Source organism: Cimex lectularius, unplaced genomic scaffold (genome assembly GCF_000648675.2).
Source record: "Cimex lectularius strain Harlan isolate CLEC.00 unplaced genomic scaffold, Clec_2.1 scaffold234, whole genome shotgun sequence".
Classification (NCBI taxonomy): Eukaryota; Metazoa; Arthropoda; class Insecta; order Hemiptera; family Cimicidae; genus Cimex; species Cimex lectularius.
Window position 1 is genome coordinate 470,148 of NW_019392804.1, and position 22,329 is coordinate 492,476.

The 22,329-nt window shown below is 36.1% G+C and overlaps 1 protein-coding gene across 2 annotated transcripts in view; it reads right to left on the bottom strand.

The window, feature by feature from the left end:
• Positions 1 to 7,913: 7,913 nt before the first annotated feature.
• The window catches only part of LOC106664772 (nose resistant to fluoxetine protein 6-like), a 65,014-nt gene continuing 50,598 nt past the window's right edge, over positions 7,914 to 22,329 (bottom strand). For both annotated transcript variants that reach the window (XM_014390765.2, XM_014390766.2), the window contains 6 exons: positions 16,705 to 16,867; positions 16,446 to 16,639; positions 14,344 to 14,485; positions 14,095 to 14,284; positions 8,211 to 8,350; positions 7,914 to 8,149 (listed from right to left, as the gene is read on the bottom strand). In XM_014390765.2, the coding sequence (XP_014246251.1) occupies positions 8,021 to 8,149; positions 8,211 to 8,350; positions 14,095 to 14,284; positions 14,344 to 14,485; positions 16,446 to 16,639; positions 16,705 to 16,867 (958 nt within the window). In that variant the 3' untranslated portion in view covers positions 7,914 to 8,020. The remainder of the gene's footprint in view (positions 8,150 to 8,210; positions 8,351 to 14,094; positions 14,285 to 14,343; positions 14,486 to 16,445; positions 16,640 to 16,704; positions 16,868 to 22,329) is intronic.

Here is a 22,329-nt window from a genome sequence, read left to right on the forward strand (position 1 = left end):
TTCGGTAACGACCAAACCAGGACCAAACTGCACGAATAAAAATTAGAAGTAGAAGAAAACAGCCTGTGTAGGTTCTGCCAAAAGAAGAGAAAACCTCAGTACATATTACATCTAAGTACTGTGAATGGCAAATGTTTCTACTCATGGCCCAATGAATATAATTGAGGTACTACTATCGGGCCTAAGGAGGCTAATACAAGTTTTGTAGCCACCTCATATGAACCTAACCTAATCTAAAACTAACCTATCTCAACCTAAACTTAACTTAAATCTAAGTGTTTCAATTTGCTAACGAATTAACCAAAGTTGATCAATAGTACAATAGTAGGTATTATTTGAAACTCTTCTCAGTTATTTTAATTTCTTATTAGTGTACGTTTCGATACTTCACGAGTGCCATCTTCAGCTCAAAAGCCTTATTTATATAACATGTAAAAGCCTTATGTAACGTAACCTAACTTAACCTAACCTCATCTAACTTAACCTAAAGGCTATTATTGTTCCCTGCTAAAAATAATATCTGTAGATTCAATTCCAATTCATCAAGATTAGCACGTTTTCTCAAATTGGTATTTTCTACTTTTGAAGACGCCAGAGTTTGGAAATTCAGATCGTCAGTTGAGAATTTAAGGTTTCTAACAAATTAACCGAATAGAAAATCTTTATTTTTCTCTCTTAATTTATTGGCATTTTCTCCTGAATGAACAAACAAAGGGCCATCGTTAATAAAGTAAGTTTTGTGGTGAAAACTAATTGAAATTTCTTTCGGCAATTGATAAATGGTTTTGGAAAGCCCGGTTTCGACTCAAGTGGAAAATACTTAAAAACAAATTAACATATAATGAACGCCCAATGTCGGTAAAATTGATTTTTATCGTTAGTTCCTTAGTCACAGCCATGACCCGGTGTTAGTTTAATGGTTTTATTTTCGGGTAGGACGCCCCACCACGGTACGGATGGAAGATCTATCCAGACGGCCCACCATGTCATCCAGGTCTTTCCTTATTCATCGATATGAAAATCATTGCAGAATTTTAACAATGCACGCATTGAAAATGAAATACCCATTGAAACAGCCCGATACTTTAGACTTTTATGTTAAGTGCTGTCTGCTTTCAAGGGCATATTTGTCTTCAAAAGTACGCCTGATGAAAATAAAAATGTGTGCTCGATTTACCTAGGTCGATTTCAGACTGTACAACGGTCAGTGCAGTAGACTATCACTAACTAATTTTAACTAACCGATCCCGTCCTAAATTGATAACAAACTGTATATCCTTTATCCGTGTCACCACATGTTAATTCACCACATTCATTCATTCTACCGACGACGTCTTTCTCATTCTTCTGTCGCGAACGGACATTTTTAAAACGATCACTGAGTTGCAGTATTGCCTGGTATATTTAATTAATTAAATTTTTACAGAATATGGCATAGCGATCTGAGAGACTTATGTCATTGAATGTTGGCAACATGTCTACTCGTCCCAGTCCAAATTACAAACACGGCATAGTACGTAAATAGTCCTGCAGTCGACCATACCTTGTTTAGAAGAAATAATTGTAAAAACTATTTCTTCCTAAAATCTTAAAAACATATACTGATCTAGCATCTAAATATACGATCGAAAAATTTAAGGGATGGGTGAAGTCACTGCGAATGGTGTATTAAAAGCGATCTTCAGACGCAGTAGGACTAAAAGAGATGCTTGTGTAGTACTTCCTCACACATACAATCGATGTATATACAATCTAATCTATATAATCCAAATATATCTAAGGAGAGTATTATCTATCGCACCACTCCCTCCAGAAGACCAACGTTATTCACTGGCTACAGACCAACAAACATTCTGTGCTCTTCTAGTAAAATTTTAGACAAGATTATGATCGATAAATTAATAAAATACATTGCAAACAACAAATTAATAAACAAAATGCAAATAGGGTACCAGTTTGGGAGTAGCATTAATATAAATTAATGAAACTCTTTGACGATGTACGGTATGCAATAAACAATGAAGAAATTACCATTTTAGTGATTTTTGCTTTTTCAAACGAATTCGATTCGATAAATCACAAACTGCTTATACCAGTGCTCAAATCGTATAACCTCGATTTTACTGTAGTAAATTTTTTTTAAATCTTACCCGAAAAATATGTTACAAAATTGTTAAAAATTAAGGTAACATCTAAGCAAGATGTAAGGAGTGGTATCCCACAAGGGTCGACCATGTCAAGACTGTTGTTTATCCTTCTTATTAATAGTGCTAATTAAATGCTTTAATGAATGCAAAGTTATATTATACGTTGATGATCTTCAAATATATATTGCTTGTAAGATTAATGAAACATGATTAATGGTAAGATGAATAACGAAATTAAAGTCATGGAAAACTGGTGCAAGGAACACGGATTAAACATAAATCAAAATAACTCTAAAACCATAATTATTCGTCATTCAAAGTATCTGGGTATTTTAAAAGATAAAAATATCTCAAAAATTATAGTGAACAATGAGCCGTCACAGAACGAACGATCGAAGTCAAAGATGCTATTTTCCTAACACTAAATAAACAAATAAAGTGTAAATAACAAACACTTTCTAGAACAAGCTTCACAAAATCTTAACTTGTACTCGAAAACTGAAAATTGAGAAGCCCGTGGCATCAAACAAACTGAAAATCCATTCAATTTTGGGTAAGACAATACGTAGAATAAAATACATTACATTACAAATACGGTGCATAGATGTTAGATCTATTTTAAATTCATTATAGAAGCTATATCACGATTCTCTTTATTTATTTATATTTGGTAATTAATGAATGTCAAAACAAACTGTCAAAAATATTAATTTTAACTTTTGTAAAATCTTATAAATCATTAATACTTAAGCATACTATACTAAATGTTAAAATTAAAAAGAGATAAATGTACTTTAAAAATAGCGGTGTCCGCAGGAAGAAAGGACATATGTGTTCCTTTTCTTTTCCTCTCCTCCTCTCTTTCTTAGAGAGAGATAGAGATCTTTCCCTTTAACTCTCTCTTTCTCTTTAAATCATTATTTCTGACTCTTTCGCTTTCTCTCTCTCTTCCCACTCTGTCTCTCTTTCTTTCCAACTTTCTTACTCACTCTCTCCCTCCATCTCTCTTTCTTTCTCTCCCTCTCTCTCTTTTTTCCCTTTCCCTCTCTTTCTTTCTTGCTCTCTCTCTTTCTTTATAATTCTATCTTTCTCTTTCTCACTTTTTACTCTCTCTTTCTCTACTTTCCTCTCTCTCCCTTCTTTCCTCCCTCTCCCACTCTCTTTCACTCTATTTTTCCATTTAACTCTCTCTTTCTCTTTAATTCTTTATTTCTTACTTTCACTTTCTCTCTCCCCCTCTCTCTTTTTTTTCATTCCCGCCTTATAATTATCTGCTCGTTCTCTCTGGCTTTTTTTGTTGGGTGAGATGTCTGTGCAGCCTAATAACATTTTTCTTGATCGAATAAATACCAAACAGATGTATATCTTTTTCACCGTAAGAGCGACAATTTTTGCAATGTTCGCGTAGTTGAAAACCTTGTGGGTGATGCCATTAACGGGCAAGTGAATGTTCCAAACGTATGCTGCGTTTTTATTTAACATTCCAGCCTTACTTGATCTTTCTCTGTCGCTTTTGAATAAATATTTATAAGTTTATGGCATTGTATTCCTCATTCAACAATTTATCTCACTCATAATATTCATCCATTCGAGTACAACGATCTCCGGCTTTATCTCGGAGCAGCGCAAACGACGTTTCTCATCCATTATTCCTATTTTGTCCGGATTTATTCGTTCGTCACTGACGTCCCTCGCAAATTTTATCACTTTACCTTCATGTTTAAATATTAATTCAATTGATAACGACTGTAAAAAAAATATAAAAAAATTAAAAATCCACACGTTTCCTTCAACGACAAAATACGATCAAGTGTGTCAAATAATAATTATTACGTTCAAGGATAAAGAGAGGCAGTTTTTGTGAATAAATATAAATTATAAATTGCGTTCTCCAACAGGAGAAATATTTTATAAGGTTGGAGAAAAAAGCGTCGTAATAAGGAGCTTGTAAAGTTGTACAAAGTTTGAACAGGATCTGTGTTCAGAGACCCGAATATAACACTTTTCTTATTAACACCGGTAGCATATTTAAAACATAAATGAAAGAACAAATTCTTATGGAAAAGATAGCAACAATCTTAATTTGTGTAAATATTCGACGGTTGTTCAATCTGTACAATCTGTAAACTGAAAAACGACACTTGAGACCTTTCCGTTAAACTGTGGTCGTTCAAAGTATACAGTTACGTTATAAGCCACATCTTAAGAAAGTTGTATGGACCAACTGCTGTCTGGTATTATTGTACCGAATTTTCAACGCCTGTCTAGTAATAACTTTACAATCTCAACCCCTAACTGTTTGCTTTTGCGAAGTAGATTGTAAAAAAAGTTAAGTCGAGCTTTGTTGCCGAGAGCCGGGCTTGAAAAATTCCCTAAAGGAAACACGAACCTTGAAAGTAAAGTTATATCAGCAGTCCACGATCTCTTGATAGCTGGGAACAAACACGAGAAATCATGCAGGCGTTTCTGAAAGTTCCACACACTACTGTAAACCGGCAATTTCTTTGGTTTCAAGGAGATGCCAAAACGTTCGAACTTTGATTTTCAAAGGTGTGATTAACTTTGAGTTACTTTTCTGATGGTTAGGTGATGGTGTCTGGACAAAAAATAATCAGCTTTGCAGCATGCAGCCTAATGACCGAACGCATCAACAATAATTTTTCTTGTTCATTCCTTGAAGTTATTTGAATTGCACACTTTAAAAGCTAGGTTATGTATTATTTCATTCTGTAAAAGCTGTAGAAACCTAGTATCAACTAAACAGAACGATTTTATTTAATAATAACCATGATTTTTTCTAATTATTTCCAACTATTTTTACTAACAAGAATTAAAAATAGCCAATTTTAAACCAAACTACAACTCAACATTTTTTTTTCTCAATCTCCTTTAAAACGAGAATATCTTCTGAAAAGGACAATTTTACTTAATAATATCCAGGTTTTTTCTAGCTTTTTATCCGTAAGAAAGTGAATATCATCGAAAAATGACGATTTTACCTAATAATATCCTGGTTTTGGGTAGATAAGACGTATTCAAAATTGTTTACATAAACAACAACTGAATACTAACAATACTAACCTTGGCAATCTAAAAGAAAGACAAAAGTCAACTTAACCTCACAATAACAAACAAAATGCAGCTTTTCCGCACTTTTTGGCTCGTTCGAAAAGCCAATATTAATTAAAACAACGATTTTACCTAATAAAATCCACTCTTTTGGTAAGTAAAAACTGTTAATAGCACTTTGCACAGTGATGTTAACAAGCACCAGAACTTGCTTTTTTTCATGTAGGTTCGCAGTTAGTTAGCAAACGTATATTTCAAATCCGGCGGAAGATTCATATCCTGATTGTATATTCAGAAGGTCAGGTTCAGGTCCTTTAAGCAGAGTCAGCTCCATTACTTGCAAAGATTCATTCCATTTCCCCTGTATCCTGGAACCAGAAGATTTCAGCAGATGCTTGCTTGTCTATCTGACACATTTGTTTTTGTATCCTCAGTTCAGATCGGATGTGCGCTTATTCAATTGCATTGTCTTCTGAAAGACCATGTCTATGGGTGCTGATTATTTGGTTTTGGGACAAAATATTCCTTCCTACCCCTTTTCATGCTCTAGATATGTGAAGTAACATGGTTAACATGCTTTATAGAGCAGGTTTTCTTCCATGCCTACTCTTTTTTGAATTTCAAGAGGTCTGTTTGGTTTGAACTAGAATATTTTGATGTTGATGAGGTTATAAGGAAGCAGGAGTTTGGTATTTCACTAGTACTATAGCTTTGTGGTTTATGTGTGGTGTTTAGTAATGAAACCGACTCCTCATAGGAAAATGGATTTCTTTCCCTACTTCTTTTCCCACTCCTTCAATATCCAATGTATATAAACAAAAACCATTAATATCTCACTGGACTTTCAACATGACTCACAGTTATGACACATCTATACAGAAAACAAACACTTTGAGTGAGTACAAATACTTTGATTGAGTCTAAAATTTCTATCATTGTATAAATTCATTTTTTTACATCTTACATGCATTTGTATAATTTAAACAATGTTAATAAATCTCAGGCCCTGAAAATGATCTCCATAAAGATCGAAACGTTGGGACGATAAACAAAATGTTTTTCTAAACCTACGTCACACCAGACCACATCTCACTATCTCCAAATAATCTGTGGTTTATGTTACTTTTCCTAGTTCCTTAGTTGAGTTGATTCACTTTATTCTTATTTTGCGGAAAGATCATTGACCCTTTTAGAGCTATTATTTTTTCTGGGTCATCTTGGTACCCTAGTTTATGCGTTCATCGAGCGGTTGCTTCGCATTCATGGCATATCTTGGGTGGTTTCTTCATCCTCACCCTTCACTTACAAATGGGTCCATCATTGAATACATCCATGTTGTGCGGGTACTTTCTCAAATTCCACTGACGTATTAGTTCCCTGCGTTTTACCCTGTCCAGCTGAATCAATGTATTTGGCGAGGGTTCTTTAACCATAATGCTTACTATGTCTGGCACCTCTAGCGTATGGACAAAATCTGAGATAGAACAGTCTAAAATAGAAATAGTAAGTATCTATATGTATGTTTGATCCTGTTATTTCAATTATAGGTTCTGGACTTGATGAACTTGCGGATCCTCCTTTGGGCAATTTGTCTGTTCATTACCCAGAATTCTGTTGTGCCCTGGCATTCAAATTATTGTCAGGTTATGATTAACATCAATCTATTTTGGATGTGCCATATCTCCGTGCCATATTTAAAAAAAAAAAAAAAAAAAAAAAAAAAAAAACAGATCCCGCAGATAATGGGTTAATCATAAGTCCTCAGCTTAATGGGAATGTATTCACGACAGAGGAATGCGAAAAATGCTCGTTAAAGAACCATCAGGCACAATTACGAAGAACACGTCAGGACTAGAATGGTACAGCAGGCTCCGGAGGCATGAGTATTGACTCGGAACAGCAGAAACAAGACTGTCGTATTGCCTCATATTGCCAGGGAGGAAAAACAGCTGAGCATGTCCTCTTGGTGCAAAGGCCTCCAAGCTTACATTCCTATTCCTGGAAGAGGAAAAGCCAAGATCTGAAGGACACATGGGAACTTTTAACAGGACTTGGGATCAGGTTAACGAATCGCCCTTTAAAATGGCGGAAATTGCACAATAGTTCGTAAGATCGTAAAGAGGTTAGCAACCTAATCTAACCATGGCTCTTACCTGCTATACTTCTACATACCATATGACAGTAGAGTTCTAGTTATTTCTTATGTTATCATACGAATATGATTATCACGTATCAGTCAGTGTTTGTCATCCTTCGGGTTGTCACATAGGTTAAAGAGAATTTTAGGCGAAAGAAGTTAATTATATATAATTATGTAAGCCTTAGCTGGTTGTATAAGAAATTGGAAATGTTACAATTAGCGGGGGCTGAAATCCTGTTACGTAAAAAGTCCCTTTCAAGGGCGAAAATAGGCTGTTTTCCAGCAATATTAAAATGTCGAGTGTAATTTTAAATATAAAAAAAAATATTTATGGTTGAGACTTGCTATGGGTTATGTTTATTTGGGCCATAATATGATTATTTTTCTTTTATTTTTCACTTGCAATTAACAACAATATTTAATTATTTGTTATCAGCGGATCGTTGTGGGTGCTTGCAATTTGATAGGGGAGCCGTGTTATCACTCCGTTATTGACTAGTTGATAAAATATACATTACGTTGAATCATGATTATTGGGGGAACACATGTACAAATCACACATTGTTGTATTTTTATTCAATCCTTTCAAAATGTACAATGGGCAAATGAATCACAAAAGGGTTAAAAATTTGGCTCTTTTTCCCTATCTCGCATATTTCCGTTTTCAACATCGGACGGTTTTAAAACAGTCGAACTTGCAGTCCTGAAACCAGGCGAGGGGCGCTTCGACGAATAGATAAAGGAATAACGCGACGAGGTAAGAGAAGACCAAGTCGCCGATAAAATTCCAGATCTGAAAAATAAAACGGATTATAAACATTTAGACATGTGACAATTTATAAGTACAGCCGAACCGAAAGCACAGGCGAGAAGTACGCCGGGCTCCTCTGCATTCCTGCCAGAAAGAGCTGGACCGGCGTATGAACCAAAAGGGCGCTATAATTCAGCTGGTTCAGTATACGGAACGGTTTTGTCCCGATTAACTTAAGTGGAGCTGAAAAAAAAACCCTTTTATATTCTCAGGATAGCTTATTTTTTAATCTAAAATACAATTTATATTCAAAATATTGCCTATTGTGTTCCATAGTTTTCGATCAAAAGGTAATTTGAAAAAAAAGTGGTATACTATTGTGTTGTCAGGAAAATAATGCAGGTTTCTGGTTATACAATAAAACAATTAAATAAATGATGTTTTATTAATTAAAATACTCTCCATAACTCTCAATGGACTACTCCCAACTTCTCTAACCCCCTGAAGAGAATTTTAAGTTTTTATTATTAACAAATTCTGTAAACGCATTTTCTAACGACTTTTGATCAATAAATTTTTTACATTGTAAACCGTTGTCCAGGTAGCTGAAAAAATGGTAGTCGGTAGGCGAGCCAGGAGAATGAACCTCATAATCAAGATCCAACAGTTTTCGTGTTGAACACCATTGAAAGCTATACATTTCACATACAATCGTTTCACCAGGGTTCAAAAGCTGTAGTAAATCAGCCCATGAAGCTCACTAAAGAGTCACCATCACCTTTTGTTGATGAGTTGGGGGCATTGGAAAATATGGTGCCGCTTCTCGTTTGTCCGCTGCCGCTGTCCAGAACGTCTGCTGTTATCGTAGAAAATCCACTTTTCATCATAAGTAACAATTCTATCCAGAAAAGGTTCGTATCTGTTTCTGCAAAGAGGTGTTGCGTAAACTTCATAATGATGATTTTTTTGGTGGTCGTTTAATGCAAGAGGAACCTAACTTTCGAGCTTTTTCACCTGTCCAATTGTCTTATGTTGGTCAGCGTCGTTCGATTTGCTAACTGAAATATTCTCTGAAAGTTCTCGAACATTTGTTCTAGGATTTTCTTCGGCCAAAGCTCACAGAACATCATCATCTAGGGAAGAAATCCTTCCACGACATTCTATGTCTTCAAAGCCAAGTCTCCCTCTCGAAATTTTTTAAACCATCTCTGAACGGTGCTCTCACCACATGGCCATTGCCATAAGTATATGCCATAAGTATACATTAATGAAGTATCATTAATGTTTCTGGCCGTTTAGGCACCTTTCCGACCGAGTTTACACTCGTAAAACGAAATTACGCTAAAATCACGGATTGTCATCTTACATAGGGATAGGGATAAAAGAGGCGGTCACAAGGCCTTTTGCTCCTCGACCTGAATAGATCTATTGTGCTCCCCTGTTTTTTATAATTCACTGCCCAGCTTTAGGTTGTTAATCACCTCCATAACTTTGGCAGCGGCTACTTAGTGTAGGATGTTGCATGCGGGTTTTTCTGTCCTACTTGCAAGAACCTTCATCTACATAGACCTTCACAGAAACATAAAATATGTTCTGCGGTCTCCTCCTCTTCCTGGCAGTATCTGCTCAGTGTTTCTTGTCTGTACTACTATCCGGTGCATGCGCTTTCCAATGCGAGTTCCAAACACTCTTTTCCTTCACCTTGCATTATGCTAGGTCCTTTAGTGCTACATGACTGTCAGAGCAGTTGGCTATCTTCCGGGAATGTATTGCTAGCCTTTCTATTTCCCAGGCGCCGTGTTCAATCGCTATGATTTCAGACTGGAAAACTGTAATATATTTTTTTGTTATTTATTATTTGTTTACCGTCAGTTCGGTCTTTGGGTTCATCCCGAAGACTTCAGCTCCAGTGCTGTCATCTTACTTTACTCTGTATGAATGAATTATTCTCAAATAACGAAATGCACCTGAGATAAACAAACATTTTTGTTTCGAAGAGGATTAAATAGATTTGACATTCCTATAAAAGAATAATCTATCAAACGTAAACAATTTATTATATAGAGGGGTAATTGAAAGAAAATATGAAAACCTGCACCATTTTCCGGACATCCCAAAACATAAATTAATAAAATCAAATATTTTATGTTTCACTATCTATGCAGATAGACAGACTGGTAGATGAGTTAGAGAAAATGGTGAGAGTGAGAGTGAATGTGAGAGTGTGTATGTGTGGGTGAGAGGGTGAGAGAGAGGGTGAGAGAGAGAGAGAGAGAGAGAGAGAGAGAGAGAGAGAGAAGAGAGAAGAGAGAAGAGAGAGAGAGAGAGAGATTCCAAAAACAAATAAAAAGTAAAAAAAAATGTTGTCCCCTTTAACACCGAGTATTTCCACCTCTGGTACGAGCCACGTCCGTTAAAAGCCTTGGAAAAGATTTTTGTTAAAATCCTGAGGAATTCTTTCCTATTCATTAAGAGCAGCCGTTTCCAACTCTTCTAGGGTGTTACGACGTGGGTTTCGCCACCGTGCTCGTCGCTTTTGGTCCCAAATGTGTTCAATTGGGTTCAAATGTGTACTTGGATCTGGCCACGCCAAGCACTCAATTCCAACCTCATTCAGGTAGTCCACAGTACGTGCTCTATGGGGCCTGGCATAATCCTGCATTAGCAAGAACCTCAGTGAAGTTAGAGTTCTTCCTCGCCCAGCAACCAATTCGATGCGGGCGTCCAAGGAAATACCACCCCAGAACATCAAATACTACAAATGCCACCTTAGATACCGTACAGCATGGGGCGTACCTTTCTCCTGAGCGTATCCATATGAAATTACGCCCATCTAAAGATATGAGGCCAACTTTTACCTCATATTTAAAGAGAACTCGTCCATTGCGTACCTGTCTTATCAGATTTCTTAACTCATTTCCCGTAAGGCTGCGGTTTCGTAGAGCTTGATGACGGATCCGTAGACCTAGGTCGATCCTGTCCTGGCCTTCTGGTTTAATCTTTCTATCGATTTCTGTGGGGTTTTGCAGGACCAGTCTACCGTTCTTTCTCATGTCAGGCAAGTATTCGAGCTTGCTGTGGAACCAATCAATGTCGTCCTGGAGCCCTTTTTCATTTTCAGACAGGAATCTCCTCTGTTCAAGCCTTTCAAATCAACGCCGCGTGTTATACTTGTCAAGTTGCAAGTAAGTTTTACTGATTTTCCATAGCTTTAAGTTTTTAAATTGCAATGGAACCCAATTGAATATCGATAAGAGATTATTAATTACTGCTAAACATTAAACAGAATGTGTGTATTACCCAATCATTGTATAAAGCGATCTTTTCTTTGTATAATGTAAATTGTTATGACATTACCAATAATAGAAAGTCATAGCCGTATAACAACTTTTGAACTTATTTCTAATTACCGTATTCTGGAGTTATGGTTAATTATGGTGCTTTAACGCTAATCGACCTCCTTTGTAGTTGCCGAACCGCCTACATATGTTCAGCCCACTCGTATCTCCTCCCCTGACATTTTCAGTGATATTAAAACACACTCGGCGCTTTCATCCTCTCCATATTTCCACATTTAGCCTCTACGACGATTATTAAAAATGCAACGCGGTTAAACATATATACTCCACTGACCATAACCATCATCGTATAATCCAGGCTCTTAATTAGACACCTTAAAACGTTAAAAAGCTCGATACGTCGTGCACGAGATGAATGAACATAAGCTTTGTTTATCACTGCTCCAACGTTAAAAAATGGAGCCATTTGGGCATAACGGATCATGCTTGACAATCATCAATGCCAGTGGTTCGAACGTTCAGTCAGGTGCTAAAATTAAATGTTAATCGGACGGGTGATCTTCCTTTTTTCCTGCTTATGAGGAAACAACGACTTACTGCCAAAATGTGATAAAAAATCAGCCGGAACTGAAGAACAGGAAAGGTCCCTGCTGGACGACCTAATTGGGACGTAGAAAAATTGTCTATTATGCTTGTAAGTTGTATCCAGTTTCTCTTCCATTTGACTGTCAGTGACTCTTCCACTGACCTCCTATCCTTTCATTTACCATTGTAACCCACCGTCAAGAACCTCTTGATCAGATCTTGTCCTGGAAGCATTATCCCCATATCTTCAAGATTTCCCGACTTTTTCTCCCGCCATCAGTTTCATCGTGCCAACCACCTTCACCCCTTTATTTCGCGTGGTCTTAGTTTCTTCCCTTATTCTCCCACAATTTATGTACGGGGCCTCACCGGGGAACTTGAAGATAAGCTAAAACGTCTAATGAATCGTTTGTAAGTTTTATCTTTGGCTAACCAACGAGGTCCCAACTGATCTCTTCGCCGACTTGTGGTCATACCATACAGATATGATCTCACCTCAGATCCTCTGCACTCGTCCGTCACACTCGCACCCGCCTTTTTGACCTTTAAAAACCCAAAATTACTGTTTTTATTCATCCCTTCCTTATCCATGCTTCCAACTTATGGAATTACTTTCCCCTCTCTCTCCGCCGATCCCAATCCCTTTTCTTCTGGATGTCCCGTCTCTTTCATTACCTCTTGCCCTTACAATGTGGTAGCGAAGTTGTCAATTTTTAATGTAATTTCGATAGTACTAGTAGTAGATAGTAGTAGTATTTTCATTTTATATATTTTGGTAAATGGACATCTTTGTATAGCATTATCAGGCTTGAATCCTTAACGAGTAAGTTGTGTTCATTATTCCTTCATTCCATGACAAGACCTGACCTCATGTCTGTGTCATACCCGCTGTGAACAAATGAAGGGGCTTGGCTTTGAAATCCTAGCACAACCCTCTTTATTATCCCTAATAGCAGTTGTTCGGAGCTTGGACAGGTTGGAAGCAAATGTTTTGTGAAACATGGAATAATCGTAGATTAATAAAGATTTTTAAATTTTTGTTTCATTTTGTGATTAAATTTTTTAAATTTGATATGAAACACATAGCCGTTGGAAATGAACGAAAAAGCAAGGTAAATACTTTAAAGTAAACATAATAATTCGTACTCGCATATTTTCGCCGCTAATAATTCAATTCTAAATCTAACCCAACTTAATCCTTTTTAAATTCGTTCATCATTTCTAACCCAACCTAACCTAGCCCAAACATAACCTTAACCCAACCTAAGGTGAACCAAACCTTATCTAGCCTATCCAAAACGTTAACCAAACCTAACCCAACACATGCGCACTCAAGAAGTCTTTAATCAATTTTCTTATTGGACGATTGATGAAATTTTATCTTTACAATAATATTTTTATTAAGATTTTCCAAAATGCATAATACCCACATTTTAAAATACTATTTAATAAAAAAATATGTCAAATAATGTTTGAACCGTGACCAAGAGTACTAATTATATTTTTGATTGAATTAAAAAACAGTTCGCTGTAATGATTAATTTCTATAATACATTTTGTGTTGCTTTATTTTCTAGAAAAATGTAAATCGATCATGGAAAAAAAATGGTCAGGCTTTTTTCACCAATTAGAAAGACAATTTTTCTCGAGCAAATTTAGTAAGATGCTCAATCCAAGCAAATCTAACCTAACCTACCCTCTTATCCTAACCAACCCTATTTAACCTAACCTAATCTTAATCACTAACATCTATGACACAATTAATGCTCAAGCATATTTTGCTTGTGTAAAACATATGTCAAATTTTGATGTTAAGCGAAGGTTTGATATTGATGACGATCCTTCGTGTTAAGAGCTGACATATTAAAGAAAAGTCATTAAGGCTAAAGATTTTTTTTACAACAATACGTATCTAATAGTTTTGTTTTGGCACGACAACTAATGTAATGCTTATGTTTTCAGAGACATTCTTATGCAATTCTTTTATATTGATTGACTGGTTTATATAAGCTCAACGCAATGAAAACTTATATATATATATATATATATAATTTTTTTTTTTTTTTTTGAAAAGTGGTAAATATATATATTTGATAAACTTACGGAAGTTTGTCAGACTGCTGATGACGATGAACCAACAGATAGGTATCCCCCACAGGATTTTATGTGTGACTGCGTACATGAAGTGACCTACTATACTGTACGGCTTTCCTGGCAGGTACAAGAACCACGGCGCCAGCAGTGCTACTGTTTGGGCGAAGTTCATTACCACAGTTATCAAATAGAGTGTCTTCTAGAATACGTATCCACATTATTATACATTTTTCCATTGAAATTTTGCTCAAAACTTACTTGCGTAAATTTGATTTTCTTGGGCTTTGCCGTGTAATAGACGTAGGCACCGAACATCCCGATTATGTAGGATAGGGCTCTGGCTTCGAAGTGCATGTAAGTATCAATGAACTGCTTATCTCCAAACCAGAACTCAAAGTTCCTGAAAGCAAGTCAGTTGTAACAAAAGTCTGTTTTTTGTTACCTCTGGTCTAATTTTATTCCATATAATAACTTTATTTAGAGTAGTAGTTGAATGGTGGTTCATTGTTGGATTCCGTTTAGATAGACTTTAATATGGAAGGCAGCTATCTTTGGGTAGCAAGGCATGTGTAGGGAATTTGCGAGATCGCCATGTACCTATACTATAAGAAGCAGAACACTAAGAATACTACCTTGCTATAATCCAGCACTGACAAGGAAGAGAACGGAAAATTCTGCACCAGATTGACCTGGTACCTAACTTAGTATTAGGTAATTGGTTAAAGAGAGTAGAGCCTTTAGTTTCGAGAGAATACTCACCAGAATAATACTCTCCTTGCTCAAAGCCGGAATAGATGGCGTCAACAACTATATGGCCCTGTTGAAAGGTGATGTGATGTGAACCGAAACCAAATTGGTGGTTTGGTACTACGTTTTGGGAGTTTAGGACTAGATAGAGACGTATAATTTTCTCTTGGACTGTGGATAAAAACAAACGTAAAGTAACAGGTCCGAACGAATTCATTAGGTGAGAAGGTTTGTCAAGTTTCAGGATCATTGTGATTAGTGACTCCTGCAGTTGTAAAAATAAAAACTTTGCACTTGCATATTTCTCCGCTTCACGCTAAAATATTGATGCATGGATGTGTAACCTAACCCCTCTCTTACACTAACCCTAACCCTAACACTACCCAACCTAACCTGACGTAACCGGACCATAACACTACCTAACCCTAACCTTAACCCTACATAATGTACCTGTCTCTCTAACCCTAACCATTTCTAACCCAACCTATGGGCGAAAATTAAATTTCAAATCATATCTATGTTAAAAACATCCACATTGGATGGCATTCTCTGTTGAGCGTGATCTATAGAAAGTCTTAATTAAACCTTTTATCTCCCATTCCAAATTGAATTTAAAGAGTGCACCGGAACGAAAGGGCGTTGTTGGCTATTCTTATGCTTAATAACATGAAAAAAAAATGACTGTACGAATTTGTTAAGTGGGAAGGTTTTCATCTTTCGGGATCATTGTGCTTAATGACTCCTGGAGTTTTGAAAATAAAAATTTGAAAACTTTGCACTTGCATATTTCTCCACTAACGGAAAAACAATGAATCATGGATATGTTACCTAACCTGTCCTTAACACTATCCCTATCCCTTACACTAACCCTAACCCTAACACTACCTAACCTACATAACTTACACTAACTTAACCCGACTCCTACCCTAAACCTATACATAGTCCAACCATGCCTAACTTAACTCAGCCCATGGACATCGGTACGCAAACTCAATGACGTGAAAATGAAAATCAAAAACAAGCCATGATAAAAACCACCATATGGATGTCATTCTCTATTGTACATGTACTAGAGAAAGTCTATAAATCTTATAAACTCCCATTCGAAGTGTGATTAAACTTGAACAAAGGAGCGATTTAGGCTGTTCTTATGCTCGGTAGATGCACTTTATTTCGAATATATTGCAACCTAGTGGCTTGGATTGCCAAGACATGGCTCTCCTCACCTGACCAGCGAAGCTTAGCTGTCCCCATCTGGAGATTGGACGGTCCAGGCCCACTCCGCTACCGATTATCACGAGATTTGTACAGATTTGTTTATTATACCTTACCTCATTATCTTATTCTGTGTTATTTTCTATTTTCATTGTTTAACTATTTTTTTGCTATTACGCGAACCTTACCCTCCCGTACCCTGACTGGTCGTGAGCATGAATTCCTATCTTTTAGTACGTAAACTAAGGTCAGTGTTATTCTATTTTCTCATTTTTCGTTTCTTTGGCTTATGCCTAGCGCCCAAGTTAAGTAAAATTAATTTACTTTTTTAAATTTATTCTTTATCCGGTTCAGGTCATTATATATATAAAATAACATAATAAATCGAATGGAATTACCTGACATAAAAAACTGTTACGCTCTCGTAACGGTTAATGATAACTTGCAATCCTGGGACGACGAACGCTACGACGGCCGAGACGAGCAGAATCGCAATCCCGGTGTTCCTGTGCTTATACAGCACGTATCCCAAGACGGAGCAGAATATGTAGAGCTGTACATCCACTGCCATGTACCAGGAAGGTATTAGACACTGAAACATTAACATTTTTTCGCTTTTTACCATCTTCCACGAGATGCCTTCTATCAATTTTCAACCTGTTTATCCGTATTAACGTAATTGTTGACGTACAAAATATGCGTCCACCAATATTGGTCGCAATAATTCCTCCATATGACATGGCGTGCCATCGGCCCGAGTTCCAGATGAGGAAAAATGAATACACCAAAAGCCATTACGTAAGCATAAGCAGGCGTCAGTCTAAAATATGAACAAATTAAATGTTTAAAAAGATGAATACACCAAATGAAGTTATTTCAGCAGCATGAAATAAACGGGAATAAAAGTGTTACTGGACGATTTCAAAGTACGGAGACGTTAGTGAAAAACTTTATAATTGGCAATTTACGAAAACGAAAACAACTTACAATAGTCCAAATGGGAAAAGGAGTTTCATAGAAAACGAATTACGAGAGTCGGGTCAACCTTTCACCACTTTTTTACAACAAATGGGAACAAACGAAGGATAATTTTGTCCCGACGCTAAAGGTTCAAAGGGAGGCAGAAAGAGAGCCAATGATTCAAAAACATTCTAGGTACTTTTTCTAAAATATCACCCTCCAAAATTTTACACAAATTTAAAAAAATGAGTTTTTTGGAAAATCGTCCGAAATTATTAAAACCGTTTGGAGAATATAATAAGTTCGGCGGTTGAATTTCCAGACGGATGAGGCAGAAGAATGAACTTCACAATATTAATTTACAATATGATTTTCTTGAAAAGGTTTTATCTGGACGGGTAAAATTAATCCTCTATTTTATTGTAACTCCTTTCGCAGTCTCTTTCTGATGAAGGAATTGCTCAATGGGTTTTCTACTACATTGATGCCGAAGAAAAGGAAAGTTTCTCCAAGAAGATGCGATGCTGGAGATAAAAATTTAAAACATTATCGCTGAACAAGAATCAAACCTGTTCTTATTTTTTTTATATAAGCAGAAGAAATTGATACTCGCGTCTGAGCAAGCCATGTTGGTTTTACACGTCTCGCCTATTAATTATCATTTTTATTCGTTCTAATCGACCACGAAAATAACGTATTAAAGAAAAACTATAAGTTTAGTGACCGGGTCGTATGGTGGCCCTAAAAAAGTGCGGGTCAAGAACAGCCGTTTTCATCTCTTCTCGGTTGACAGGATCTGAGTTTCGCCGTCATACTCGTCGCTTAAGTTGGTCCCAAATGTGTTAGATTGGGTTCAAATCTGGACTTCGAGCTAGACACACCACACTCAATTCCAACCTCATTCAGATAGTCATCCACAATACGTGCTCAATGGGGACTGGCATTATCGTGCGTACACAGGTACTTACAAGACATAATCGAAGAAAATGTAGTGCCATTTGCCCCCCACATCGATGTTCGATGGTGTGGGCGTAATTTCGTATGGAGACTCTCAGGAGAAAGGTACACCCCATGCTGTACGGTTTCTCAGGCGGCATTGGTAGTCATTGATGTTCTGGGGTGGCATTTCCTTGAACGCCCGCATCGAATTGGTTGTTGTGCGAGGAAGATCTCTTCACAGAGGTTCTTGCTAATGCAGGATAATGCCCGGCCCCGTAGAGAACGTATCGTGGATGAGTATCTGAATGAGGCTGGTATTAAGTGCTTGGTGTGGCTAGCTCGAAGTCCAGATTTGAACCCAATCTAAAACATTTGGGACCAACTTTAGTGACGAATACGACGGCGAAACCCAGATACTGACAACCTAGAAGAGATGAAAACGGCTGTTCTTGATGAATGGGAAAGAATTCCTTAAGATTTTATCAGAAATCTTTTCCGACGTGATTCGTGCCAGAGGCGGAAATACTCGGTACTAAAGGGGACAAATAACTTTTTTAAACATTTTTATTTGTTTTTGAATTTTTTTTTTTTTTTTTTTTTGTAGAAAAGATAAATGGTGGAGTGAGTGTATTGTTCGATCTTTTTAAAAAGATTATGTTTTTTGTTCTTTGCTCAATAATTGTTTTTCCACCAATTATGTAATAAACATTTTCTTTTTAAATGTCTTATTTTTTACAACCAAACCTACTGCTGGCAAAATATGAATAAACGTAAATACATTAAAATTTAAGGATGGTTCGTTTATTTTGTCCATCAGTGTATATTACATAATTATTAATTTATAAATTATTAAACGAATAATAAATACATAACAATATTTAGTAATAAATCATTTTTTAATTAACTTTTACTTTACATTTTAAATGCTCAATAAAATTTAACAAAACGTAGCGATAGCTATGTTCATCCAGCTGCAATCTTATCCTGGGATTCAGGTTATCTTGTTATTTCGATTAGAATATCTACCCCAGTGCTTTTTAACTCTAATGAGACGATCTGTATTCTACATTACTAAGTAAGTCATTTGGATTAAAGACATTTTTTTGTGTTAAAATTTTGTAACACTCTATGTTTCATTTTTAAACTTACTATATTCCTGCTGAACAAAGTTTTTCTCCACCCTTCATTATTACTTTTTTTTTAACTTCAAGTTTGAAATAAAATTTACTTGGTAGTTTTACAGGAGCACGCGGATCGAGAAATTAAATTCTAAATATAGATCATTTCTGGCATGGTTTCACCATTATTCCTGCTCTTTAAAAAAAAAATGTAATTTTACTTACGTTTCGGTTTTAGCAGCGTAATTGTTCAAATTTCACCTACAGTATGTTTCTCGTAGAAAAGGCAATATTAAAGAGTGCTGAATTTTTTTGTCAATATTTTCTTGATTCAATTTTTGTTTTCGATTTTTGTACGCACTAAGATTGCCAAGTATACCGAGATGGAGCCCAATCTATCCGTTTGCAGGTTACAAGTAAGGGGCGTTATTTGTACAAAAAGCTTTTCCACGAGTAGCTGCCTGTCCAAATTTCCAAGCGAATTTCCAGTGCTTGTGTTGCCAAGATTGAAATTTTCGTCCCATTTTTGCCACCTACTCTGTGTGGTTCATACTCATGACTATTTTCTGTTTCGTTTGTCCGACATATTTCACATTACAACCCGTACACGATAACCTACATACTACGTTACATTGTGAGTTCAAAGGCTCATTGGCTCTCAAGTTCGAGTGTAGATTATACTTGTATTTGTACATAATACCAATTTTATCGTTTATTTTTAAAAATTAATAAAAATTAACTCTGGGTATAAACGTAAGTGACTTAATAATACTTGATTTATCATTTCTGTTCATCTCGGTATTTGACATTGGGAGGACACTTGCCTTGCTACGCATTCGTTAGTCTCCTCGTCAAAGCCACATAGTAATGGTTAATATTTAATAACTTGTTTATTTTTGCTATAATTTTTTCTAAATATTTGGAATTGCTGAGGCAAAAAACTCGGTCGACCAGATTCTTAACATAATTAAATTTTAACGCAAAAGAATGAGAGAAGTTGACGTCAAAGAATCTACCATGGCTTGTAGGCTTCTTGTACCAATTGTCAGTCGGTTAAATTCACTTTTTTTAAATAACAAGGCCCAGATATGGTAATTTCCCATCCAACCCCTCCTCTAATGTGAATATAACCGAATCGTGATACGAGTTTACCTTTTTTGGTATATCTATCTTAATAGATATCATACCAAAAGTCGTCCACATATTTTACCAAGAGTTCACCATTCATACTGTAACTGCAATTTCATCCATTCCAATATGTCAGTCATACCCAAGTCAGCCGAAACCTCAATTTTAACTTAAAATATCGCTTAAACTTCAATTTCATCAGTGGGTAAAGTAAGGCTTTAAATATAATTTATTACAAAAACATTGAAACTTCTCAATTTATGCAATACCAAAGAATTTTATATAATTTGTTAATATATTTGTTCAATAAATAGGCTCTGAGGTGCTAAATTTCCGAAAGCTTGGTGAAACCCTAAATATCTGCATTTTCATTGCTAAGAACTTATGAAGATACCCCAGCATAACAATTTAATTACTGTAGATCGATAACTACTTTGTTCTTTTAACCACAACTACAAACACGTAGTTTTTTAAAACATTTCTTTAAAAAAAGTGATTGGAAAGTTCATAAAATGTGATATTGAGTTATTTGAGAGAACCAACAAAATGTTTTGCTGTGCCAAACCGGATTGGAAATTTGCCAAACATTTAGTCAAATCAACGCAACTGAAACAACCCAAATAGCTATTAAAAGTATTTATAAATGCTTTTACACGGTGCTGAATAATTTCATTATGTCCAACATTATTTTATTAAAACTTGATGTATGTTGTATTCAATCCATGTGTGTATTCAATAATGCTATGAAAAATTTGGCAAAGATGTAAGAGAGATTGTCTCACACCTGGCTACGGAATCTCGCAGGTAAAAATGTTANAATTTTTATTTAATTTTTTAATTTAAAAGTCAGGGAAAGAAATCGCTACATAAAACAACTGTTTCTCTTCGACCATTTGAATTTGTCACAAACAAGCTTGTGGAGAGAAATATTGCACGATCACAACAGTAATCCAATGGTCAACATAATGATTACTGAGCTGCATATAACATATTGATTGACCCGATATCAGTACTGTATGAAATAAAAGAAGCTCTTCCAACGGTGCTTGATTTTCAAGCTCCAGCTTCCCGTGCATGATTTTCAAATTTAGAGGAAAATAACAAAATGAATATTTCAACCATTTTGGACCCACGGTACAAGAATATTCATTTTACCAAACCAGCAGCTTGCGTAAATGCTATGAGCATTGTAAGGAATAAGGTAAAAGCGCATCGGTAGTAATGTCCAGGGGTTCATTCCTGTGAGATATTGGAGACGACAACAAAATTACTTTTGCTTGGGTACGAGAGCATACAGGGAAAAGCGGCAACGCGAAGACCGATAAATTGGCCAAGGAATGGATGTACATAGGTTTGGGTTAGAGTTAAGGACATCTTAGGTTACTGTTAGAAAAAGAATCGACACAATGTATTATTTGTATAATAATAGTACTGTTTATTATATAGATGGCCTTAAGTATGTTCTCCCTGCCATCTTGTGCAGTAGTTAGAGAGGGCTTGCGCAGGTCTGTCTAAATTTAAGCCCAATGGTTGTACTGAGTGTTTCCTCAGTCATAAATAAACTTGTAAACTGTGTTCAAACAGTTCGTTTTCTTCTATATAAGAACTCCTTCACCTGACAGGTTATGGGCCCAGGTGCGTGTATGCGTTTCAGTAAAGCTTAAGCACGTGAGGGCGTTTTAATAAAGTTACGAGGGTTCGTGATTTACGTGACCGAAAAGAAGATGGCCTCGATGAACGATTCGCAAAATATCGAAAAACTGAACTACATATCGTGGAAATTGCAAATGCACAGCATTTTGGTATGCAATGAATTCTGGTCTTAACATTACTGGTGAAGAAGCATTGTATTGAATGGATCGCTACCTGAAGAATACGAACATTTTGCCGTCGTGATAGAATCAAGGGACGATATTCGAAGTCTCAGTAATTTGAAAGTTAAATTAATCGAAGAAGAAGCGCCACAAGAAAAGAGGGACGGACGATTGGACATTAAAAATATAAATAATGAAACCTTATATACTAAAGCAGCAAGACAGCCTGTTGGCAACAAATAGAAACACAACGAACATTTTAACAATTTTAAAAGGTAACCACAGTTTGCAGGAAAATGTTAAGAATGTGGTAAATTTGGGCA